At 34.3% G+C, this 20,949-nt stretch overlaps 2 protein-coding genes and 1 pseudogene across 2 annotated transcripts; 2 read left to right on the top strand and 1 right to left on the bottom strand.

Moving 5' to 3' along the window:
• The first annotated feature begins 1,521 nt into the window (after positions 1-1,521).
• Positions 1,522-10,915, top strand: LOC132645240 (cysteine synthase-like; annotated as a pseudogene).
• Positions 10,916-11,734: 819 nt separating this feature from the next.
• On the bottom strand, positions 11,735-13,999 carry LOC132645238 (late embryogenesis abundant protein 47-like). The gene is made up of 3 exons (XM_060362106.1): positions 13,540-13,999; positions 12,182-12,457; positions 11,735-12,098 (listed from the first exon to the last, which is right to left on the bottom strand). The coding sequence occupies exons 1-3, from the start codon at positions 13,666-13,668 to the stop codon at positions 11,865-11,867; spliced, it is 639 nt and encodes a 212-aa protein (XP_060218089.1). The 5' UTR covers positions 13,669-13,999; the 3' UTR covers positions 11,735-11,864.
• Positions 14,000-17,384: 3,385 nt separating this feature from the next.
• On the top strand, positions 17,385-18,924 carry LOC132645236 (deoxyuridine 5'-triphosphate nucleotidohydrolase-like). Its single transcript, XM_060362095.1, has 3 exons — positions 17,385-17,599; positions 17,859-17,950; positions 18,487-18,924. The coding sequence occupies exons 1-3, from the start codon at positions 17,490-17,492 to the stop codon at positions 18,729-18,731; spliced, it is 447 nt and encodes a 148-aa protein (XP_060218078.1). The 5' UTR covers positions 17,385-17,489; the 3' UTR covers positions 18,732-18,924.
• Positions 18,925-20,949: the final 2,025 nt, after the last annotated feature.

The raw sequence follows: 20,949 nt of genomic DNA, 5'->3' as shown, positions 1-20,949 counted from the left end.
CAAAACTTCAAAAAAAAATTGAGGGTAGGAGGATGGGGGGTGGTGCGGTATGAGTCCGTGCACGCACAGGGGGGAGGGGGATGTGGTGGTGTAGAAAATTCAGAAAAAAATTAAAAACTTCAAAAAAAAAAAAAAAATTGGGCGTGGGGGGTGGGGATGAGGGGGTTGGTGTGGTATGGGATGGTGGGGTTGGGGTGTAGTTGTGGGGCTTGGGTGAGTATTTTCTTAAAAGTGTTTTATATCAACCAAATGAACATGAAAAAATAAGTAAGAAATTCACTTATTTTCCGCTATCCATACGAACATGAGAAAATAAGTAGAAATTCACTTATTTTCCAAGAATACATTTCTAGGAAAATATTTTCCTTGGAAAACATTTCCCTCCGTACCGAACACACAAATTACTTAATAAGATTATTATAATTTTTTGCTAATTTCTAAATTATGAGTTCTGAAAGATACATATTTCAAAAAGCGTAAAGCGTTTAATTGCTTTTTAGTTAAATGCGTGCATAAAAGATTTCAACAAAAGAGTTTCTCTTCTTTTTAAAATTTCATTACAAAAAATCTTTATAATTTTAATTTGTCTTTTATGAATTATAGTTTAATATATATATAGTTACAAATATATATCTCATAGCGGGTGTGAGTGTAGTAATTTTAGTATGGTATTATATGAGGCGTAAGTGTTTGATTTAAACTACATAGAGTGCATTCACAACTGACTCATATTATAAGAGTGTCTAGCGTAATCAATCCTAAATTTATTTACAATCTCATCATTATTTAATTTCTATATTATAATCCAGAGATTATAATCTCATTATATAACAAATCCACCAAACAGACGACCCTAATTCTTTCTTCTTGAACTCCATAAAACGAGTTTATCCTTTTGTTAAAATCGCCAAAACCTGACACATAGTTTGTACTCTCTCTGTCTCAGTTTATGTGATACAGTTTGGATTACAAGCGTCAAATATGAAAATCTTTGACCGTGATTTATTAGTACGCTCTTTATATACTTTAAATTATTAATAATTGTGACTTATGTGTAGTTTTCAAATAAGTAAATTATTTTTCAAAAAATTTAAGAGCCCGTTTGGATTGGCTTATAAGTTGCTTATAAGCTGTTTTCAGCTTTTTTGAGTGTTTGGCTGGCTAGCTTAAAGTCATTTTGTGCTTAAAATAAGCTCAAAAAAATAATTGGGTTCATTTGACTTAGCTTATCTAAAGCAGCTTATAAGCTGAAAACAGCTTATAAGCCAAAAAAAAATGAAAACAGCTTATAAGCCAACTTATTTTTTTTAGCTTATTTGCAGCTTATGGGCATAAGCCCATCCAAACAGGCTCTAAGTCCGAATTCATGCTCAAAATAAAAAAGTTATTTTCGAAATCGGAACTGTATAATAAATTGGGATACGGGACAGAGGGAGTATATAAGTCAAAGAGGACACTTTGAATTGAAAACTAGTTAAGAACCTATAACATGGATAACATGCAAATCACATCAGAGTACGTAGTTGTTTCACTGTTTGTAGATTTTAAGGTATTATTAATACCACACATTTTTTGGTCTTTTTCATATGGGTTTTTGCGTAGGCAGCTAGCAAATGTCAAAGCATCCACACGGTATTTTTTTTTTTTCTCCCCATAACCACAAAGAACCAAATTGGGTTCTTGTATTAGTTCTAAATTTCTGATTAACTTGTTGACTTCATCAGAAAAGGCTCTGTTTGATTGGTTTTTGCAAGTGAGTATCTGAAAAATCAGTTCCATTCCAATTTAAATTGAAGCAATTACTAGTAGATGTCTTTTTATTTGATGCTCTCATATGGAAGATTATGTAGTAAATTAGCAAACAATATGCTGGAAAAAATTGCTCTTTTTCTTATGTAAAATTACTTTGGGTTTTTATTTCGTGTTAGTTTATGAGCTCCTAGTGTAATTTATCCTCATTCTATATATGCTGATTGTTGTGGAAAATATCTGGGGTTCTTCCTTTCATGTTATCCTAGTTACACTTGATGTAAATTTTCTGTTAGTTTCCTTTTGTTATTACCAGTTTTGAGAGAGCTCATGGTTTTCATTTCAATGAACAGAACAAATTATTTCCTTCGCTGTAATTGGTTGTACTCTACCATGATATCTCATTTGGCTTCACTTCCATGAGAGTGTAGTAGGTTACATAGGTTTATCTTCTTCGTAGTATTAACTGTAAACTATGTGTAGCTCTCTCTTGTTTATTTGTTGCAGTAAGTCTGCAAGAAAATATGGAAGAGAAGAGTGAGATCGCGAAAGATGTCACGGAAGTAGTTTCCTTTCTGAGATCTTTCTTGGTATTTTTTACATCTTCCTTTTTCAGCATCAAATCATCTCATTTTGATGCTTCACAATGTAGCTTATTGGAAACACCCCTATGGTATATCTCAACAAAATCGTGCAAGGTTATTCTGCCCAAATTGCAGCCAAATTGGAGACAATGCAGCCATGCAAAAGTATCAAAGATAGGTGTTTATTTTTCACTCCCCTCAAACAGTTTCTTCTTGAGAAGTTTTCTTTCTTCCTGTTTCTAATGTGCCCGTCGCTCTTCCCTCAATTTGCAAAATCTTGAATTTACAGAATTTTTCACCTCTTATTTCTAACTTTCAGTCCTTAATATGTAGGGTTGCACTCAATATTATCAAAGACGCAGAAGAGAGGGGCCTGATTACCCCAGGAAAGGTTGATGAAGTTTGTGTGACAATAAACATCAGGAGGAAAAAGGAACACATTGAAGAGATATTTTACGATTTCAAGTACTTTGTCACAAATTTTGATGCATGCTTAAAATGACTTTCCATATATGCTCATTTCTCGTGATAATAATATGAATTCTCTCTTGATAGAGGTGGAAATTTTACCTGTAGTTCCCTGCGATCTATGATTCATTTGTCTGAAAGGCTGAACTGAAATTATTTTCTTGGTTTTCTAATGTTGAAATAATGGTGGCTGAAGATGGTCCTCATAGAGATATCCAGTGAAATACCGGCATTGGTCTTGCGTTTATTGCAGCAGCTCGTGGCTATAAACTAGTGATAGTGATGCCAGCATCATTTAGTGTTGAGAGAAAGATTGTTCTTAAAGCTTTGGTGTCACGACCCAACCCCGTAGGCCGTGACTAGTGCCCGAATTGAACACTCATATTGCCTGTTAACTGTAATCATTTAACACTAGCATGTCATGAACTTATTTGTATAAACAGGTAGGGTGTTATTTTAAAGCTGTCAAAATTTTGTATGTCGTAGGCACCTGTCTCCTGAGGAGTTACAATTTTTAAACAACAACATATATGTTTCTACGCAAACCAACAAGGCTGCCATGATATGCAACATACCAAACATACATATATATGCAAGCCGACAAGGCTGCCATTACGAATGGGTACGCTCCAAACATAAGTCATAGTCATACAACGCATCAACAACTACATACAGACCCACACAAATGTCCACAAACCTCTAAGAGTAATGACAGTATCATATGACGGGACAGGGCCTCGCCGTACCCCGAATAAACACATACATATACGACAAAAGGGAGTTATACCACAAGCTAGGCTCCGGAACAAAGGAGCAGTCCAAAATAGCTGAATAGGTATCCTAAGCTGGCGGATCTCCAAAACGAGCGTCTGTACCTGCGGGCATGAACGCAACCCCTCGAAGAAAGGGGGGTCAGTACGGAATATGTACTGAGCATGTAAAGCTTGAAACATAGTAATAGACTTATAATGAGACAAGGTATGTAGGATTCAATACAACAACCAGAATTCCATAAAACTTGCCTTTGAACATATTTCATCTGTATCATTCTCCTATCAATGTCATTATAGAGTTTCGTAATCAAAGCTGCATAATCATTCTGTATATAACATATATAACGTGTCCCGGCCCTTTAATGAGGGACTCGGTAATTATAATCATAGCATCATAAATATAAACATATACGTGTCCCGGCCCTTTAGTGAGGGACTCGGTAATAAAAATCATAGCATCATAAACATAAACATATACGTGTCCCGGCCCTTTCCTGAGGGACTCGGTAATAAGGAATATATGCCCTCCTGGCCACCATCTCCATATCATCATATCATCACATCATCACATCATCATATCATCATATCATCATATATATATAACGTGTCCCGGCCCTCTAGTGAGGGACTCGGTGATTAATATAGTAAACATGCGCACGACAACGTGTCCTGGCCCGGGACTCAGTGAAGGATATAGCGGTAAGTACGAGCAGAATAATAAGCAACCACATATATGCAATTCATCTTTTGAGACTCAATAGATAAGCAACTAACCAACTCTAAAGTATTGGGATAATAATCATATTCAATTCTTTTCAACTCTCATTATAAGCCATAGCAAGGAACGTTTCAGCTTTCATGTACATGTATCAATTTTCATGATGTAGTTTTTTTTTTAAAGTCAAGTATACTTTTATTCATGCCATTCTTTTAGGAGTAGGAACTTTTATACATCATTCATTAGTCAATCATGTAGGCTCATGACAATAGCATTAAGGAAATATAGAATCATAAGTCATGCATGGAACTAGAGAATAGAATTTACCCCAAGGTTCATATCATTTCATACTTACGTCTAGGACATGCCAAGAAAACAAGGAATAAGCTTTACATACCTTTAGCGTTTAGTCGTATTATAACTTGTACTTGCTGCCCAAAAACACTTATCCTATATCAAGATATCAAGAGCTACAATTAGTCTACGAGGGAATTCAATACGTACTTTAACGTTAACAATCCCTTTCAAACATTTAGACGACGTTTCGTTCGCATTCAAACCAACTACATACAACCAATCCAACATCAATATTCATATGTTCAATACCAATCCGGACAGCCCACATAACATTCCAAATAGCCCACATTCACAACATTCCATAACGATTCACATACGGCTACTACATTCTCAAGTTACTCCTAATAATCCGTAGCCTTAACGTTTTCGTGTAATAACTTTACAACAACCCAAACAACGTAAATACAATATATATTCTTAACTATCATTAGTCTTTCCAATTTAAAGAAGACAACATGTCCAAAACAGTTCCTAACCACAACACGTCCAAAACAGTCCCTAACCAACAACACGCCTAAAACAGTCCCTAACAAACAACATAAAGGTGCCCGGAATTCTTGCAAACGTTTACGAACATACCAAGCAAACCACTTATGATTCTTACACATTATTTCAGTGAAATACGACCAGCAGTCACACGATAAATATATCACCAAATTCGTACGCAAATAGCTACATTGTCGACACTAAAACCTTACAACGACAACAACACATTTAACGACATTACTTTCATGATTCTTGGAACTGTTTTAGCATCATTTCCATTCTTACAACAGCCCACAAACCATTTCAATTTCAACTTGAATCATTAAACTTCACTTTCACTATACGTTCACAACAAGAATCAACATTCAACACACACAAATTAACTTCTAGTACCAAAACAGTCCACGGTTTTGGACTGCCTATACACTTCAACATAATTCATTTCTTTAACACCTCAATTCACATATTCAACATGCATACAATACACCACAATGTTCATAACAACAACAATCCAAATGTGACACAAAACAGTCCCTAAATCTCCCCTAAAACAGTCCTTTTTACACGGCTACAACACCCTTCCCACAATTTCATGATTTTCATCCGTTTATCCAACTACAATACATTCAATCCATTTCCAATACATGTTCAAGAAGATAAAGCATGACTTCATTAGAACCTTCAACACACGACTCATTTTCATTTCAAGAAAAACAGTCCAATATCCAACATGCAACATCACAACCAAACTTCTACAATCTTTGTTCATTTACCTATGTTGGTACATATTCAATTCATCAACAATACATGCAAAATGAAATCAATCATGACTTCACCTCACTCATGGCTCACTCTCTACTTCAACTACAACAACAATCCAACAACAACATGCATGAACTATACATTCAAATCATCATACAACACAAGAACAATAAGCATTCTTATCTTTCAATCTTGTTCTTCACCTTGGCCGAAACTTCAACTCTATTGAGGTGCTACACTTCCTTGTTTCTTTTCAACAACTACTACACATTCTTATACACTAGATGAGGAGTTAAATTGGTGGAGAAAACTGGAATTTTTGAAGAAGTTCTTGAACCTCACTCTCGGCTAGCTCTTAGCCGAGAGCTCCTCTCTCTACACTCTACTTTCTCTAACTTTGAATGTTGAAATGACTTTGTGAAAATGTGGAGTGAGCAGATTTTGTGTCTATATGTTCCCCTCCTTGACTTGGACATGTGGATCACACTAATTTTGGGTCAAGATTCCTTGACCAAGGCACTATAGTGCACGGCCAAACATGGCCTAAAATAGTGGGCAGATTTTTGTCTTTCCAATCCCACTTAATAATTTAACCATTGTTAATTTAATCCCATTTTGCTGCCCAAGAAGGCCTTACACGTTCCCCCAACTAAGAATGGGCAAAAATCTGATTTTATCATGTGTTTGTGGGGCCCACACGGCCACTAGTGAAAATTTTGTGAACATTTAAGTCTTAATCCCCACTTAATGATCCAACTTGAATCGTCCATATCTCTTTATCCCGACATCATTTTGACGAGCGGTTTGTTGCGTTGCAAACTAGACTCGATGAACTTAATTTTAGGCTTTTGAAACACCTTAAAACTCCTCATATACTAGGAGATATGCCTCCTACAATATAGGCTAAAATTCGGGTCCAAGATTTTACTGAAATTGTTCCGATTCATTTCGTTTAACTTCTAATCCTCTTCCAACCTCATATAACCTCTTATACACATATATATACACACTTATATACATCAATAAAAATCCATATACACGTCTCGAAGGGTCCGGAGAATCACAATAACCTTAAACATAACTAGAGAACTCACAAAGCTTCAACGAAACTCCAATCGCAAAAGTATATTCCTATCTTCTGTCCATCTTCTATATCATTACTAATAATCTCAAATACTTTAAAAGGTCACTCACATCACCTCATATACATACTCATAACGCGATTTCAAATCCTTTAGGTTACCATGTCACCTCGAGATACTTAAGACAATCATATATATAACGATATTCTTACTAACTCGATTAACTTTCCTTGAACCTTCTTAACTCATTCTTTCTTGTTTTAATACAGTAGCACGGATTATTATGGAGGGTAACATTTGGGGGCTGAGTTATACATCAGAGATCCTGCCAGAGGTTTAGATGGTCCGCTTCAGAAGGCCCAAGAGATAATAGATAGGACACCAAACTGTCATTTTCTTCGTCAGGACGAGAACCCTTCCAATCCAAAGGTGTCTTTCTGAATAGCTTGTTCATTTGTTATAAAAACATCATACTTATCAAGTATCCATGTGTAGATCCATTATGAAGCAACTGGACCAGAAATATGGAATTGTACAGGAGGGAAAGTTGACATTTTTATTGCTGGGATTGGGACTGGAGGCACAGTGACAGGAGCTGGACGGTTTCTCAAGGAGAAGAATCCAGAAATAAAGGTTAGGTTATTTGTGAGTGGCAAGATGGAAGAAGTGGTATCAAGAATGTTGATTAAAGAGAGAAGATAAGTGGTATTGTTCTTCTTTCTTTTTGTCTTGATTTCTTAGTTTTTTTTTTCCTTCCTTTGTCTTGTGGGCAAATCAGGTATATGGTATAGAACCAGCCGAAATGCATTTCTAAATGGAGGACAACTAGGTCAGTCAAGTTTTTCCCCCCCATTTGAGCTGTCTCATGAAATTGATTGGAGCCGTGCTATTATTTTCGTTGGAGAAATTAAGCACAGACCTGTTGGTTCTTTCTTAAAGATGCATCTTTTCTTAAACACATTAACGCTTGTAGATGCATCTAATTGTTAACATGAAGCCCTAACACATCTCACCATCTCATGATAAAGCAGCACCTTCTATCATATTTTTATTGTTTTGCTTGGGTAGCATTTTCAAACCTAATACTACCTCATTCAAGTTATTTGAATATTAGCACTACCTCCTTATGCTCTGGTATCCAGGTATCTCCATCACGCATGGAACTAAACGGACTAATATGCTACCTAATAAAGCTATTTTGCTACAGACGAAGTATTACATTCCTTTTTCAGAGAAAATGTGCTTTTCATCCAAACTTTTCTGCTGCAAAAAATCTCCATCTTTCTGTGTCTTCTCAGAATATCCAGCTCCATGTAGAAACTAACATGCCATTGCATTATTTCTATATAAAGAGTTTTTCCAGCTCATCTCTCACACACACTGTTTTTATCACTACTTTCTGTAAATTATTTTTTATCATAGACTGATATGTGTAATTAAATGTTACCCTTAAAGGGCCGCATAAAATCCAAGGAATTGGTGCTGGTCTTTTCCCATCTGTTCTCGATCTCAGCATCCTGGATGATGTTCTTCAAGTAAGGCTGTAAATCATATAAATAGCTGTCAGATCATAACATTTAAATTTCTGCTCAGTGTGTATAAGTTTTTTCTATCAAGCCTGCATATCTTACAAATAATTCTCCAATCAGATGATGAATCTGCTATGATCTGATTGACAATATCAATTTGGTTAATAGAAAACTAATGCATTTACAACTCACAGAAGCAGAGATACAAAAATGGGAACATAGACCAGATCTCTGTGTAGGATAAAGTTAGATATATCCATTTATTGACAGAATTGTTTCCAGAATATTCGTGACTTTCCAAAGCTTACTGTATCTCTGTAACATGTCCATCTGATTTAGTTCATTAACAGATCAAACTAAACTAATAATCACGCCCTCCCTTATGTTACTAATGTTGTTAATTTTTTGGCCTCCACTGGGACTGCTTGCTATATTTCCTGGTATGCTGACAGCTGCTCCTTTTATTTGTGTTCAGATATCTAGTGATGAAGCTATTGAAATGACAAAGCTTCTTGCATTGAAAGAAGGTCTGCTGGTAAGTTCACCAGTCTATAAAAATCACTTCTGAGTCCACCGATTGTCTGTGTCCGTCGCTTCATTTGTTACATGCATTCTGATATCATCACGACATACTTCCTTTTTCTTTTGGAATATTTTCAGGTGGGAATATCATCAGGGGCTGCAGCCGCTGCAGCAGTAAAAGTAGCAAAAAAGCCAGAAAATGCTGGGACACTTATTGTGGTAAGCTAGATCTATTCTGTAAGCTGATAACACTCTTTCTGTGTCTCCTTCAAACTTTTCGGGTACATGTGTATTACTTGTTTCTGTTTTTCTCCCCCTTTTTCCTATAGAGTCATTCATTCATAGACTGTTATATTCTAAGCAAGAGTATTTTTGTCCTTTGTAATCCCTCTGGTTAACTCCATATGCGACATGGTACCTGGTATGAAGGTTAGTGCTGGAATTTCTAGTAATTGCTCTGCGACTGTTTACTTGTTGAATTGAAGTGTGATCTATAGCGAACACAAGGAAAAATCTATTTTGGGTGAATTAGAATGCTGGATATTTGTTTATAGTGTATTCTTCAACTCTGATAGGACATTAAGACTCCACCTATAGAAGAAATAAACAGCTGAATATTTTTAACACAAAAAGATGATAAAGAAATGTATGCTTAGACACATCACTGCAGATATCTTTTCACTAGATAAGAATGTGTAAATTATAGTACTAATTTTTACTGTTATACAAATCTCTTTGCTTAAGCATTATATCGACTGGAAGCTTGAGAGATACTAATGTATACTGCTGGTGTGTTTTACTGGGAAGGATCAAACCATGGGAACGAACTCGTCGTACGATGATTATGATAGAGTTAATGAACATCAAACTAGTTTATCAAAAGCAAAAAGCAAAAATAACTCTAAGGTCCGTTGAGGCTTTAAGAGCAAAGCGCAAATAAAGTGTGGGCTTTAATGAAAAAAGGTGCAAATGGAGAAAAAATACAAAATATTTTGTGTAGTCCAAGACTAATAATTATAAGCATGAATAACAAATATATAGACATATAAATTGAAATAAAAATAACAATAAAGTGAAATATTAATTGTTTAGTGTCGCCTCTTCAACAAAACGCTCATTAGCAAGGAAAAGTATGTCCTAAATCCTTGATGACGACACAAAGCGCATTAAGTGAGGTGAAGCGCTCAACATGTTTTGAGTCTCGCTTCATGGCTTAAGCGGCCCTTTGACTGAGTTCATGCTTTCAACATGACTTTCTTAGCTTGTCAAACTTTCTCTCCTTCTTGAGGAAAGCTATCGGATAAGCAAGATCCTTGATTGATGTGCCTGATCAGTCAAATCGATAAAGTGAACAGCCCAACCCGACAATGGGTTCTAATTTATTAAATCACATGTTTATGTTTTCGGAACATCACATGTAGAGTTTTCTGAGTGAAAATCACTCGGTGTGGAGTCTCTCGCGTGAGGTCAGGTGATGGTCAATAACTCAAATATTACTCTGATATTTAGTTAAGGAACTTGCTTGGTATTCCACCAATCATTACCATGAGTTGCGCACACTTGATTCTGGCCTAAAATGAACAGTTGAAGACTGGCCTGAATTCTCTGCTTTAATTCTCTATGCAGATCATCTTCGCTAGTTCTGGGGAGCGTTATCTTTCCACTGTGCTGTTTGATTCTATTCGAGAAGAGGTGGCAAACATGACTGTTGAGTAACTTTATGCTTCTTGGGGTTGAGAGAAAGGGTATGAAGGAGGTTATATGTTGTGATTCTGTAAAACAGTAAAGACAACTGAGTGTAACCTCTAAATGGGTGAACTATTGGTCACAAATACAAACATTCTTACTATTTGAATGGTACAAAGAGCAGCTATTTGTTCCTCTACAGATATTAACCTCTCGTGTTACGTGGTCTGCTTTAGCTTGTCTCCTTTATAAGTTACATGAGAATTAGATTTTAAACTCTTTTTCTTACTGGCACAAATTAGCTTTTAACCTCCTTTTTTCTCTAGGTTACAATTTCCCCAAACTATTTTTTTTCAGGTATTTAACTAATTTAGCTTCTTAAAATCTACCACCTTAAACTTACAAATTGTTAGCAGAACCAAAATTTGCAACATTGTTTTTTTGAACAGTGTAACCACTGTCACTAGTTAGCACATCCTCGACAATTTCCCAATGGCATACTCGATTGAGAAAGGCTTCCATCAGCAGGCAGGTAGGTATTTACTGTTTTGATACCTTCCACATCGTGTTGTCAAATCAGCTACTATTCGTATTATTCTTTTTCTCACTTGCACATATGCAGCTGGAGGTCTGTAATGAAGGCAGGGACAAAAAGGAAAATGAAAGAACGGAAAAAAGAGGGACTGCTGAACACTTGTACCATTCTGTTAGCCACTAGGAAGATATCCAGCAAATGCTTGGAAGTTGGAACTAGATTGAAGCAATTCAAGAGATTATTCCTGTACAGTGTAAAGCATACATTTCTGGTCTTAATTGCAAAACATCTCTCTAACTCAAGAGTTAGTAATGAAAAGGTACACATTCTTGAAATACTCTTGAACCCTTGCACAGAGCTGGGAAGGGAAAAGAAACTCAGTACACAGATTCTCCGAGTATTATTCACTACAAATAACTACTCCTATAAGCTAAGCCTCAATAGTTAGGGCGTGTAACAGTACCTCGCGCAAAAGCTACTATAGGGCAGGAGAAAAAATGTGATATATCTTCAAAACATCAAAAGAAAACAAGAACAGAACGGTTTAATTAAAGACGGATTGAGAGACAGGACAGGCTTGAAGGATTAGATATAACAGAAGTTTACTCTCATCCTAGTTTTGTTTTTGTTTCATGAGATTGGTGCTGTTTTTATCATTATTCTTGGTGCCACTAGTGGTACTAGTAGTACTGTTACTTTGGTTGAGCCTTGCAGCAGCAGCAATAGAAGCAGCTACACCACCAGGACGGGTGCACAAGTTTGGATCATTCCTCAGTTCCGCACCGATCACTCCCTCTGCATCTTTGCGTGTCACTGGCTTATCTGATGGTAACTTTGAACTTGCATCCTGCCAAACATCAATTTAATGTCTTACTTATATATACACCGACAGTTTAACTTATATGCACTGACAATTTAAAGAACTCGTACCGCGAGGATTTCAGCCAGTTTAGTTTTTTCTTCCTCTTTGGTGAGTCTAGCATTGCGAGTAGCAGCTGACTGAGCAGCAGCAGCAACTCCACCAGGGATGATGTTGGTACGTCCGGTGGCTCTCACTTCTGCTGCCTGTATTGCCGCTGCGTCGCTGTAATCAACCGGCCTGTTTCCAGCTGTGACAACAGTGGCTTCAAGGGCTTCACCAATGGTAATGTTTGCTCTTGCTGAGACTGATTCTGAACTCGGTTGTTTTCTGTCTTTTCCAAGTACCTTGAAGTAGAGGTCACATTACACAAAAGTAAGACAATTTGATCTTGTGTCGAGTTTATTACTACAATTAACTGCACATAATACAGTGACATCACCATTTTGTTTTAAAAGTTGGTAGCTAAAGAGCATTCTTTTTTCCCATGCAAATAAATCTTCAAATATAAATGGATCCACCTTGGAAATTTGACTGGATAGAATCAGAAAATGCCTAAGAATCTTGACATTTTTTTACACTTTCCTCCTTTCTATTTCTAAAGGCTATATGACAATAACAATAACAATTCTGCCTCCCAAATAAATTGGGGTTGGCTATATAAATCATAAAACCTTTTATTCTAACTCTAATATTCTCAACTATTTTAGCATCTTTAGATTATGATATACTTGTAACATTTTGGTAGTTTATTTGCAGTCTCTAGATTTACAAGTTCTAATTTTGGGACCAGAAAGTAAAAAAAGATAAAAACAGTAACGACCAAAATCATGGTTCGTGAGCTTCATTCAATGAGCTTTTGGGTATATTTACACTTGAGATAATAGAATCATATGATGCCAAAGGAAGAAATATTGCCAAATCATGGTTCGTGAGCTTCGTTCAATGGTTCGAGTTTTTTTTTTTTTTTTTACAAAAAAATAATACTAGTATCTCATTCCGAAAAAAAGAAAAACAATAATTTTGTCTCTCCCCTGGATATTAACTTCAAATGTCCCCTGCCTAGTTGCATTGGTATAAACTGTTTGATAAAAAATTACCTAAAAGAGCAGGAAAAATAATTCCTCTCTATCACATCTGACTAGCACATGAAAACAGGTCAATCGATTTTATTAGAAATTTTTGTGTTATACGTAAAAGATCTAAAAATAATACATAGGAAATCGTTGTAAGGCCATCTTCTTCTGTTCTAATTGATTTTCAAATAGTAAAGGATTATGTTTACTCTTTCCCTCTAAAACATAGATGTGTGTGTGTGCGCGACTGTGTATGTATTTTCAAAGGAAAACAGTATCTATGATTAAATATCCGTTCAACATGCTTAAAATAAAATGAAATATGGGAGGTATTTCCTAAAATAGTTTAGAACCTGTCCACCAATAGACTCAGCAACAGCTCTCTTGCGAGCAAGTGAACCTTGAACATCAACTACATCCTCATGTTTAACGGACTCATGCTCTTGCTCAGCTTCTTCCCTTCTTGGTTGTTCCTGGCTCATTTTTAATATCTCAAAGTACAAGATCTCAAGTATAGGAATTTTTTTTTTAAGGAAATTAAAGATAGTAACACCTGATCTTGTATATGGTGTTATAAGTTTGCATGGAGAAGATAGTTTCCACTTTTGTGTCGATAAAAGGGGGAAGTATCAAAGCTAAACACGTGTTGGGTAACTAGTCTTGTTTTGTTTGGAATGGGTTTTGGTTAGGAGTTAGCTACTTTGGTGGAGATGGGAGGCCCGAAAGTATTGCAAACTCCTTGTGACTTTTTCTTTTTTGATGTACTTGTACGATGAGTTTGTTAGGATCACAAGAATTTGAAGGGGAAATTTCAATCAAAATGGACGATGATGTTTTAGGAGATTTATATAACTTGTCACGTTGCATGTAATTAAAAGTTAAGTATTTTGATACAACCTTGTGCTTAATTACAAATGAAATGATCCCCAATGATCAATTACAGTTAGAAGAAAATGATTACTATAATTTGATAAAAGAAAGGAAAACAAACATTTTCAACATGTCATAATGTTTTCCAACACGTGGAACTTTTCCAAATAAAATACTACGAAATTTATTCTCGAACTATGGTTTATATTTATTCCTGAACTATGAATAACATGGTCACAGTTAGTGCAGCACCACCACCATCTTCTTTAATACTCAAGACCTCCAATCTCCATATTTATATTCTCATAGCTCAAAAGTAATCACCTTCAAGCCTAAACTGAGTCCAAATGGAACTTAAATAATCATTAGTTGCACCACCAAATTGAATTTTCACTTATGGTGGAACTCCAACGACACAACTAGATCATGAATCCTTCTCATTCATCAATGGTGATAAGAGAGCTCCACATCGACCTCCTAATGCTAAGACAATCCCAACTACTTCGAATAGCAGTTAAGGTGGAGTTATATTGGTTGAGAGTTGATAGTCTTCAATTGGAAGTAAAATGTTAACTAGTGAAAGTTATAAAGGTAAAGTAGTGAGAGAGATCGTCTGAATAAGGTGTTTTTTGTAAAAAAATTGTGTGTTCTTTTTTGTAAATGACACGGGAGTGAGAAGTAGTGGTAAAGTTACAATGATCTTCGAGTAGTGTTTTTGGGAGCAAAGAGAACTAATTATTATGACGGTCGTCAATTTTAAGCGAAAAGGAATGATGGTTGAGAACAATAGTGGTCAAATCTAGACTACTTTGCAAAATTCAAATGACGAAATAGTGACCATTTCGCACAGTGCAAGGCAAATCGTATATTCTTTTATTAAAAAAGGCCCATTTATTGAAAATTTTCTGTCATTAGTTAACAGGGACGAATCTAGCTCAATTTTATAATGGCAGAAATATCTCAATTATCACTAATAGAAAATGTGGACTATTCTCACAAAGTTAAAGGGGTTAAATTTAGACATTTTCCCATTGAAAAATGATGGAGCATTATTTATTCTCCAATCCTAAATAGCCTTGTTGAACTTATATTATTTGGCTGTAATAGTTACACTGTATAATAGATTCTTTTTTTTCCTTTCCATACAACATATTATTATTTTTCATCCATACATATTAATTTTGTAGTGGGTTAATTTTTAATACACTAATGGATGAAAAATACAAAAATTACGCCACTTATTGTGATACAATTATAGGCAAATCACTATAATAAGTATTAGAAAAATTATCAACCTAATACAGTTATGGGGCTCCTCTCCATTTCTACTCTCTCCATTTTTTTCAAGTTCCTATTTGGATGAAGGACACATGTCATATTTAATAATTAATGGTTGAGATCTAATTGCCCAAATCAAGGTCCTAACCATAGTTAGAATAACAAATATTTTCTTTATTTACTCTAAAAAGATTTGACAATCCCAAAATTTTAGCTATAACATTATCTCGCCTATAAATTAATCCTAAAATTTTCTTTCTTTCCTATTTATTAGGTGTCAAATAAATGACTTATAAATTTTCTTTTCTTGAATTAAAATTAAAGCACGAAGTATACAAAAAAAAAATGGGAGCATATCCAGATGGACGTAGGGGGGGAAATTAAGAAGAACTGTACAAAAAAAAATTGTTCAAAAGAAGAAAAAAAAAGGGAAGAGCACGTAATAATAGGAAAAGAAAAAAAATAGGAATAATTTATAGGTGAGATAATGTTTTAGTTAGAATTTTGGGATTTTCAAAATTTTTTTAGAGTAAATAAAGAAAATATTTGTTATTCTAACCATGGTTAGAACCTTGATTTGAGCAATTAGATCTCAGCCATTAATTATTAACTATGATATGTGTCTTTCATCCAAGTAAAAACTTGGAAAAAATGAAGAGAGTGAAAATGGAGAGGCGCCCATCCTAATATTACTATGTCACACTAGACCTGGCAACCGGTTTGCCATTACCGGTTTTAACCGGTAACCGAACCGGTTAAACCGGAACCGGTAGAACCGGTTAACCGGTTCCAGTTAACCGTTTAATGGTTTACCGGTTCGGTTCCAATATTTTGGAAACCGGAACCGGTAAAAAATAAAAAAAATAAAAAATAAAAAAAGTATATATAGTACATATATATAAGTATATATAGTATATATATTAAGTTATACACATATATAAGTATATATAGTATATAAGTATATACAGTATATATAGTATATATATTAAGTTATACACATATATAAGTATATATAGTATATAAGTATATATAGTATATAAGTATATATAGTATATATAGTATATATAGTAGATATGTATATATAGTATATATATTAAGTTATACATATATATACATATATATAGTATATATATTAAGTTATACATATATTTAGTATATATATTAAGTTATACATATATATAAGTATATATAGTATATAGTACATATATATATACATATATATAGTATATATATTAAGTTATACATATATAGTATATATAGTAGATATGTATATATAGTATATATATTAAGTTATACATATATATACATATATATAGTATATAGTACATATATATACATATATATATAGTATATATATTAAGTTATACATATATTTAGTATATAGTACATATATATTAAGTATATATAGTAGATATAGTAGATATGTATATATAGTATATATATTAAGTTATACATATATATAAGTATATATAGTATATAGTACATATATATACATATATATAGTATATATATTAAGTTATACATATATATAATATATATAATAAGTTATACATATATATATATAAGTATATATAGTATATAGTACATATATATAAGTATGTATAGTATATATATTAAGTTATACATATATATAAGTATATGTAAGTTATACATATATATGTATACGAAAAACACTATTCTGTATTGCTGACTTGCTGTTAGGCTGTTAGTCAGTAAATATTTAAACTTTAATTATAAAGTTGTATAACATATGAAAATATAGCTACAATATACAAATAAATACTATAATATATATATATATAATACAAAAAACAAAAAAAAAAATAGATTTTAACCACTTCAAACCGGACCGGTTCCGGTTTGAGGTTTAAAACCGGTAAACCGGAACCGGTTCCATAACCGGTTCCGGTTGGAACCGGTTGCCAGGCATAAATTCACACTACATTAATAACGTAACATAAACATTTATAAATTGTTTTCTTGGTTAATCGACGCCACATATTAGGTTCATTTGTCCTCAATTTACAGTGGCGGGAACTTTTGGCGCTATCCCACATTTCCCCGTCAATACACCCTTATATAAACCTCCACATCAATCTTCTTCCACAATCCTGAAACCCTTCTCCATCCCCATATTACAATTTTACTCCCAAAAATGGCTGCAAATGGCATTATCGCTTCCTTCTTCCGCGTCAAAAAGCTCTCAGATAACGCTGTTTTGCCCTCTAGAGGCTCCCCTCTCTCTGCTGGCTATGATCTCTCCAGGTTTCCCCCCTTTGTTTTCTGGATGAAATTAGTTAGATCTTTTCTCTAATCTATCGGAAACAGCCCTCTACCTGTCAAGGTAGGGGTGAGGTCTGCGCACGCTCTAACTTCCCCAGACCCCACTTGTGGGATTACACTGGATTTGTTATTGTTGTAGATCTTTTCTCTAAATCTTGTGGGTGTTTTGATTAAATCAATTTTGGGGATCTGTACTTTTTCTTCAACTTCTTCTCATTTTGTTTCTTCTGTTTTTGTGCAGTGCGATGGAGACGAAAGTGCCTGCTAGGGGAAAGGCTCTAGTACCTACAGATCTTAGTATTGCCGTTCCTGAAGGAACATATGCCCGCATAGGTATATTCTTGATACTTTCTTTCACTTCCATCATGTCTAACACACTTAATTAGGAGATGATTGGTACAAATTGCAAAAGAAGATTCTACTTTAGAGGTGCGAGTTCATAATTGTGCAAAACACTTTAAAGATATTAGGGCAGTTGGCACACAATAATGTTGTACTTGTCATAAGCTTTGGTCTAGTGGTAATAATTATTGTCTTATGTGTCTGTTAGACCCACACCCGCACTTTGGAAGTCTTGAACACTGGTAGGTTCGGTAGAACCTAGTAGATTAAGTTTTATAAAATTCAGAATCCAATCCTATTTTTTCTTCTTGTTAGAGAAGTATAGAAAGGGGGCCCATAATCCATTGAGTTTTGGATACAACCTTATTATACTAATCCAGTAATTTAGTTTGCTATTCCGTAGTTGTAATTAGATTACAAGAGTAATGTTCTTGATTTTGTTTTAGGTCGGATATTTGAAATTTAATTCTATATTTTCTAGAAGACAAGGGGCTAATTAGTTCGTGATATGTTGTTTCTTTTTATAGCTCCAAGATCAGGATTGACCTGGAAGCATTCTATAGATGTTGGGGCAGGTGTTATTGATGCAGACTATAGGGGACCAGTTAGTGTTATACTTTTCAACCATTCTGATGTTGATTTTGAAGTGAAAATTGGTGACAGAATAGCTCAATTAATCATTGAGAAAATCATTGTGCCAGATGTCGAGGAGGTTGATGATCTAGACTCCACAATTAGGGGCTCTGGAGGCTTTGGATCCACCGGTGTTTGAAATCTTTGGCTTGAATTAGAATCATATTGATCGCTGTATTTACCAGGACCTTTTGATGTGTAAATTTTGCTGCAGCATGGCTTGTGCTTTATGCTCTGTCAACGTTGATCTCTGTGTTTTCTAAATGACATTTGTTTAAGTCATGATATAAGTTTAGGTTACTGTTCAATGGGAATTAAATTTGGTCAGGTAATTGTTTGAAAATGTTAGATAACCTTGTAAATTCAACCTGATGGCAAAGGTCCGGAAGCTGAATGATTCAGTCTTTAGGCATTTCACTATATAGATTTAATAACGTGCCATTTCTCAAGCGGCTACTTCTTTACCAACTTACAAAAACTTATTCGGGCAGAGTTTACAAAGAGACTAAAGGGATTTTTTAAGTACTGATGAAAGTTATGGTAATACTTAAATATAAAGTACTCCGTTTATTGAAGTACATCTGTGCTTAGGTCACAACTTCAAGCCAATGATGAATGCAAGATAGAATTAGATGACTATCCCCCTTTTTCAACAAATTATTTTTCTTTGGCCTTATAAAATTGGACCTCGCGGATCGGTGTAGAATATGCATAGAAGAAAGGGTGATTTGCAGAAATGCGGTCATCAACGTCATGCATTGAAGATTCCTTAAGTCGCTTTTTTTTTTTTTTTGTCTCCGTTTAAAAAAATTGTGCAAAAATAATCTCGTGGGTCATCACTTTCACAATCGGTCATAACTTTTCACAAGTTACTGAAATAATGAAGAAAATGTATGTTTTCACAAGTTATGTTGGGCTGGCCATAATTTTTGGTAATAATAAATTGTTCACAAATTTTACTGGACACATGCCTTGTTCACAAGTCATATGTGCTTGTAGGGGTGTCAATGATTTTCAAGAAACCGACTTAATCGATCGAACTGTACCTTACCGAACCAATTTTTAGGTTTTTTTTAATAAAGCAGACGATTTTTATATAAATTTATAACCAAAACGAATAATTAGGTTGATTTTTAATTTTATAAATATAAATCAAAAAATACCGAACTAAACCGAACCGAATAAGTATATATATGTAAAATATATTTTATATATTAAATTTACATATAATAAAATATTAAAAATTTTGCCTTGAGTTTGGAATGATGAAAATGACTATAAGGCGGCAACATAATTAACACGTAAAGTTGCAACTTTGTAACCTATTATATTAATCTTATTGAACTTAAATTAGTTCTAGCATCTCGAGTAGTAACTAGTAAGCTACAAGATATTCCAATGATTTTGGATAGAAAGCTACAAAATATTAGATATTTTTCCTCTGTATGATTTTAAATTCTCTTACGATACTCAATCTTAGTAGTCTCAGTTCTTTAGTCTAATCTTCATTGATTTTTCCCCTCGTGCGATCTAAAATATATTTATTTTTGCTTAACAGTATTTTACCCTAGCGTGAAATAGTGGATCAATCTCTATTTTTGTCGTCTTTCATGTTTTCTTGATTCATCACCTTTTAATCAGTAAAAATATTTAGAGAGTTTTTGTCAAAGTCCTATAGAAGTATGTATGATATTGTGTCTTAACTTTTACTAGCGACTATAACATGATGTTCTTTTAAAAAAAAAAAAACCGAAACTTAACCGAACCGTACCGATACCGAAGAGAAACCGACATGATGGACGGTTTCGAAAAGTCTAATTTTGGTTGTACAAAATGAAATAAGCGAAAAATTGGTACGGTATAAATTTTATAAAATAACCGCCCGAATCGTACCATCGACACCCCTAAGTGCTGGCATGATTTTGATTAGAGGCGGAGTCAGGATTTGAGGTTTGACGGTTCAAAATTTTAAGACGCGACAATGACCCACGGTAATGTATAATAACCGCCAAACTAACGACCTTGTAACGTGTTTTTTTGGCTTTTTCTACTTGTCAATTTTATATTTTGTTTTTAAAAAGTAAAGTGTTAGAAAGAAATTATGTATAATAGCAAAAGGGAAAAAGTTACCCAGAGGAAAAAGAACTGCACGAGTCTATTTTATATTTTCTTCTAATTTTAAAAAGAGAATCTTGGTTATAGAAAAAAAAAATAGTGACACCGGTGGGGTTTCAAACCCATATCTTGAGAGAGAGAGTGTTTCACTAGCCTCTGCATTACCACTGAACCATCAAATTGTTTGTGTATGTGGATTTGCAAGTAAATCATATCTATATTTACTAAACTTTTTTAGTATA

Source organism: Lycium barbarum, chromosome 6 (genome assembly GCF_019175385.1).
Source record: "Lycium barbarum isolate Lr01 chromosome 6, ASM1917538v2, whole genome shotgun sequence".
NCBI classification, from domain to species: Eukaryota; Viridiplantae; Streptophyta; class Magnoliopsida; order Solanales; family Solanaceae; genus Lycium; species Lycium barbarum.
Note: the sequence above shows the minus strand (reverse complement) of the source record. Positions and strands in the feature narration are given on the sequence as shown.

Coding starts and splice junctions, on each gene's coding strand:
- LOC132645238 (XM_060362106.1), bottom strand. CDS start 13,668: ATGAGCCAGGAACAACCAAGAAGGGAAGAAGCTGAGCAAGAGCATGAG. Junction 12,458..13,539: donor CTGAGTCTATTGGTGGACAG/GTTCTAAACTAT, acceptor CTCTACTTCAAG/GTACTTGGAAAAGACAGAAA. Junction 12,099..12,181: donor AACTGGCTGAAATCCTCGCG/GTACGAGTTCTT, acceptor GATGTTTGGCAG/GATGCAAGTTCAAAGTTACC.
- LOC132645236 (XM_060362095.1), top strand. CDS start 17,490: ATGGCTGCAAATGGCATTATCGCTTCCTTCTTCCGCGTCAAAAAGCTC. Junction 17,600..17,858: donor GCTGGCTATGATCTCTCCAG/GTTTCCCCCCTT, acceptor GTTTTTGTGCAG/TGCGATGGAGACGAAAGTGC. Junction 17,951..18,486: donor AGGAACATATGCCCGCATAG/GTATATTCTTGA, acceptor TTCTTTTTATAG/CTCCAAGATCAGGATTGACC.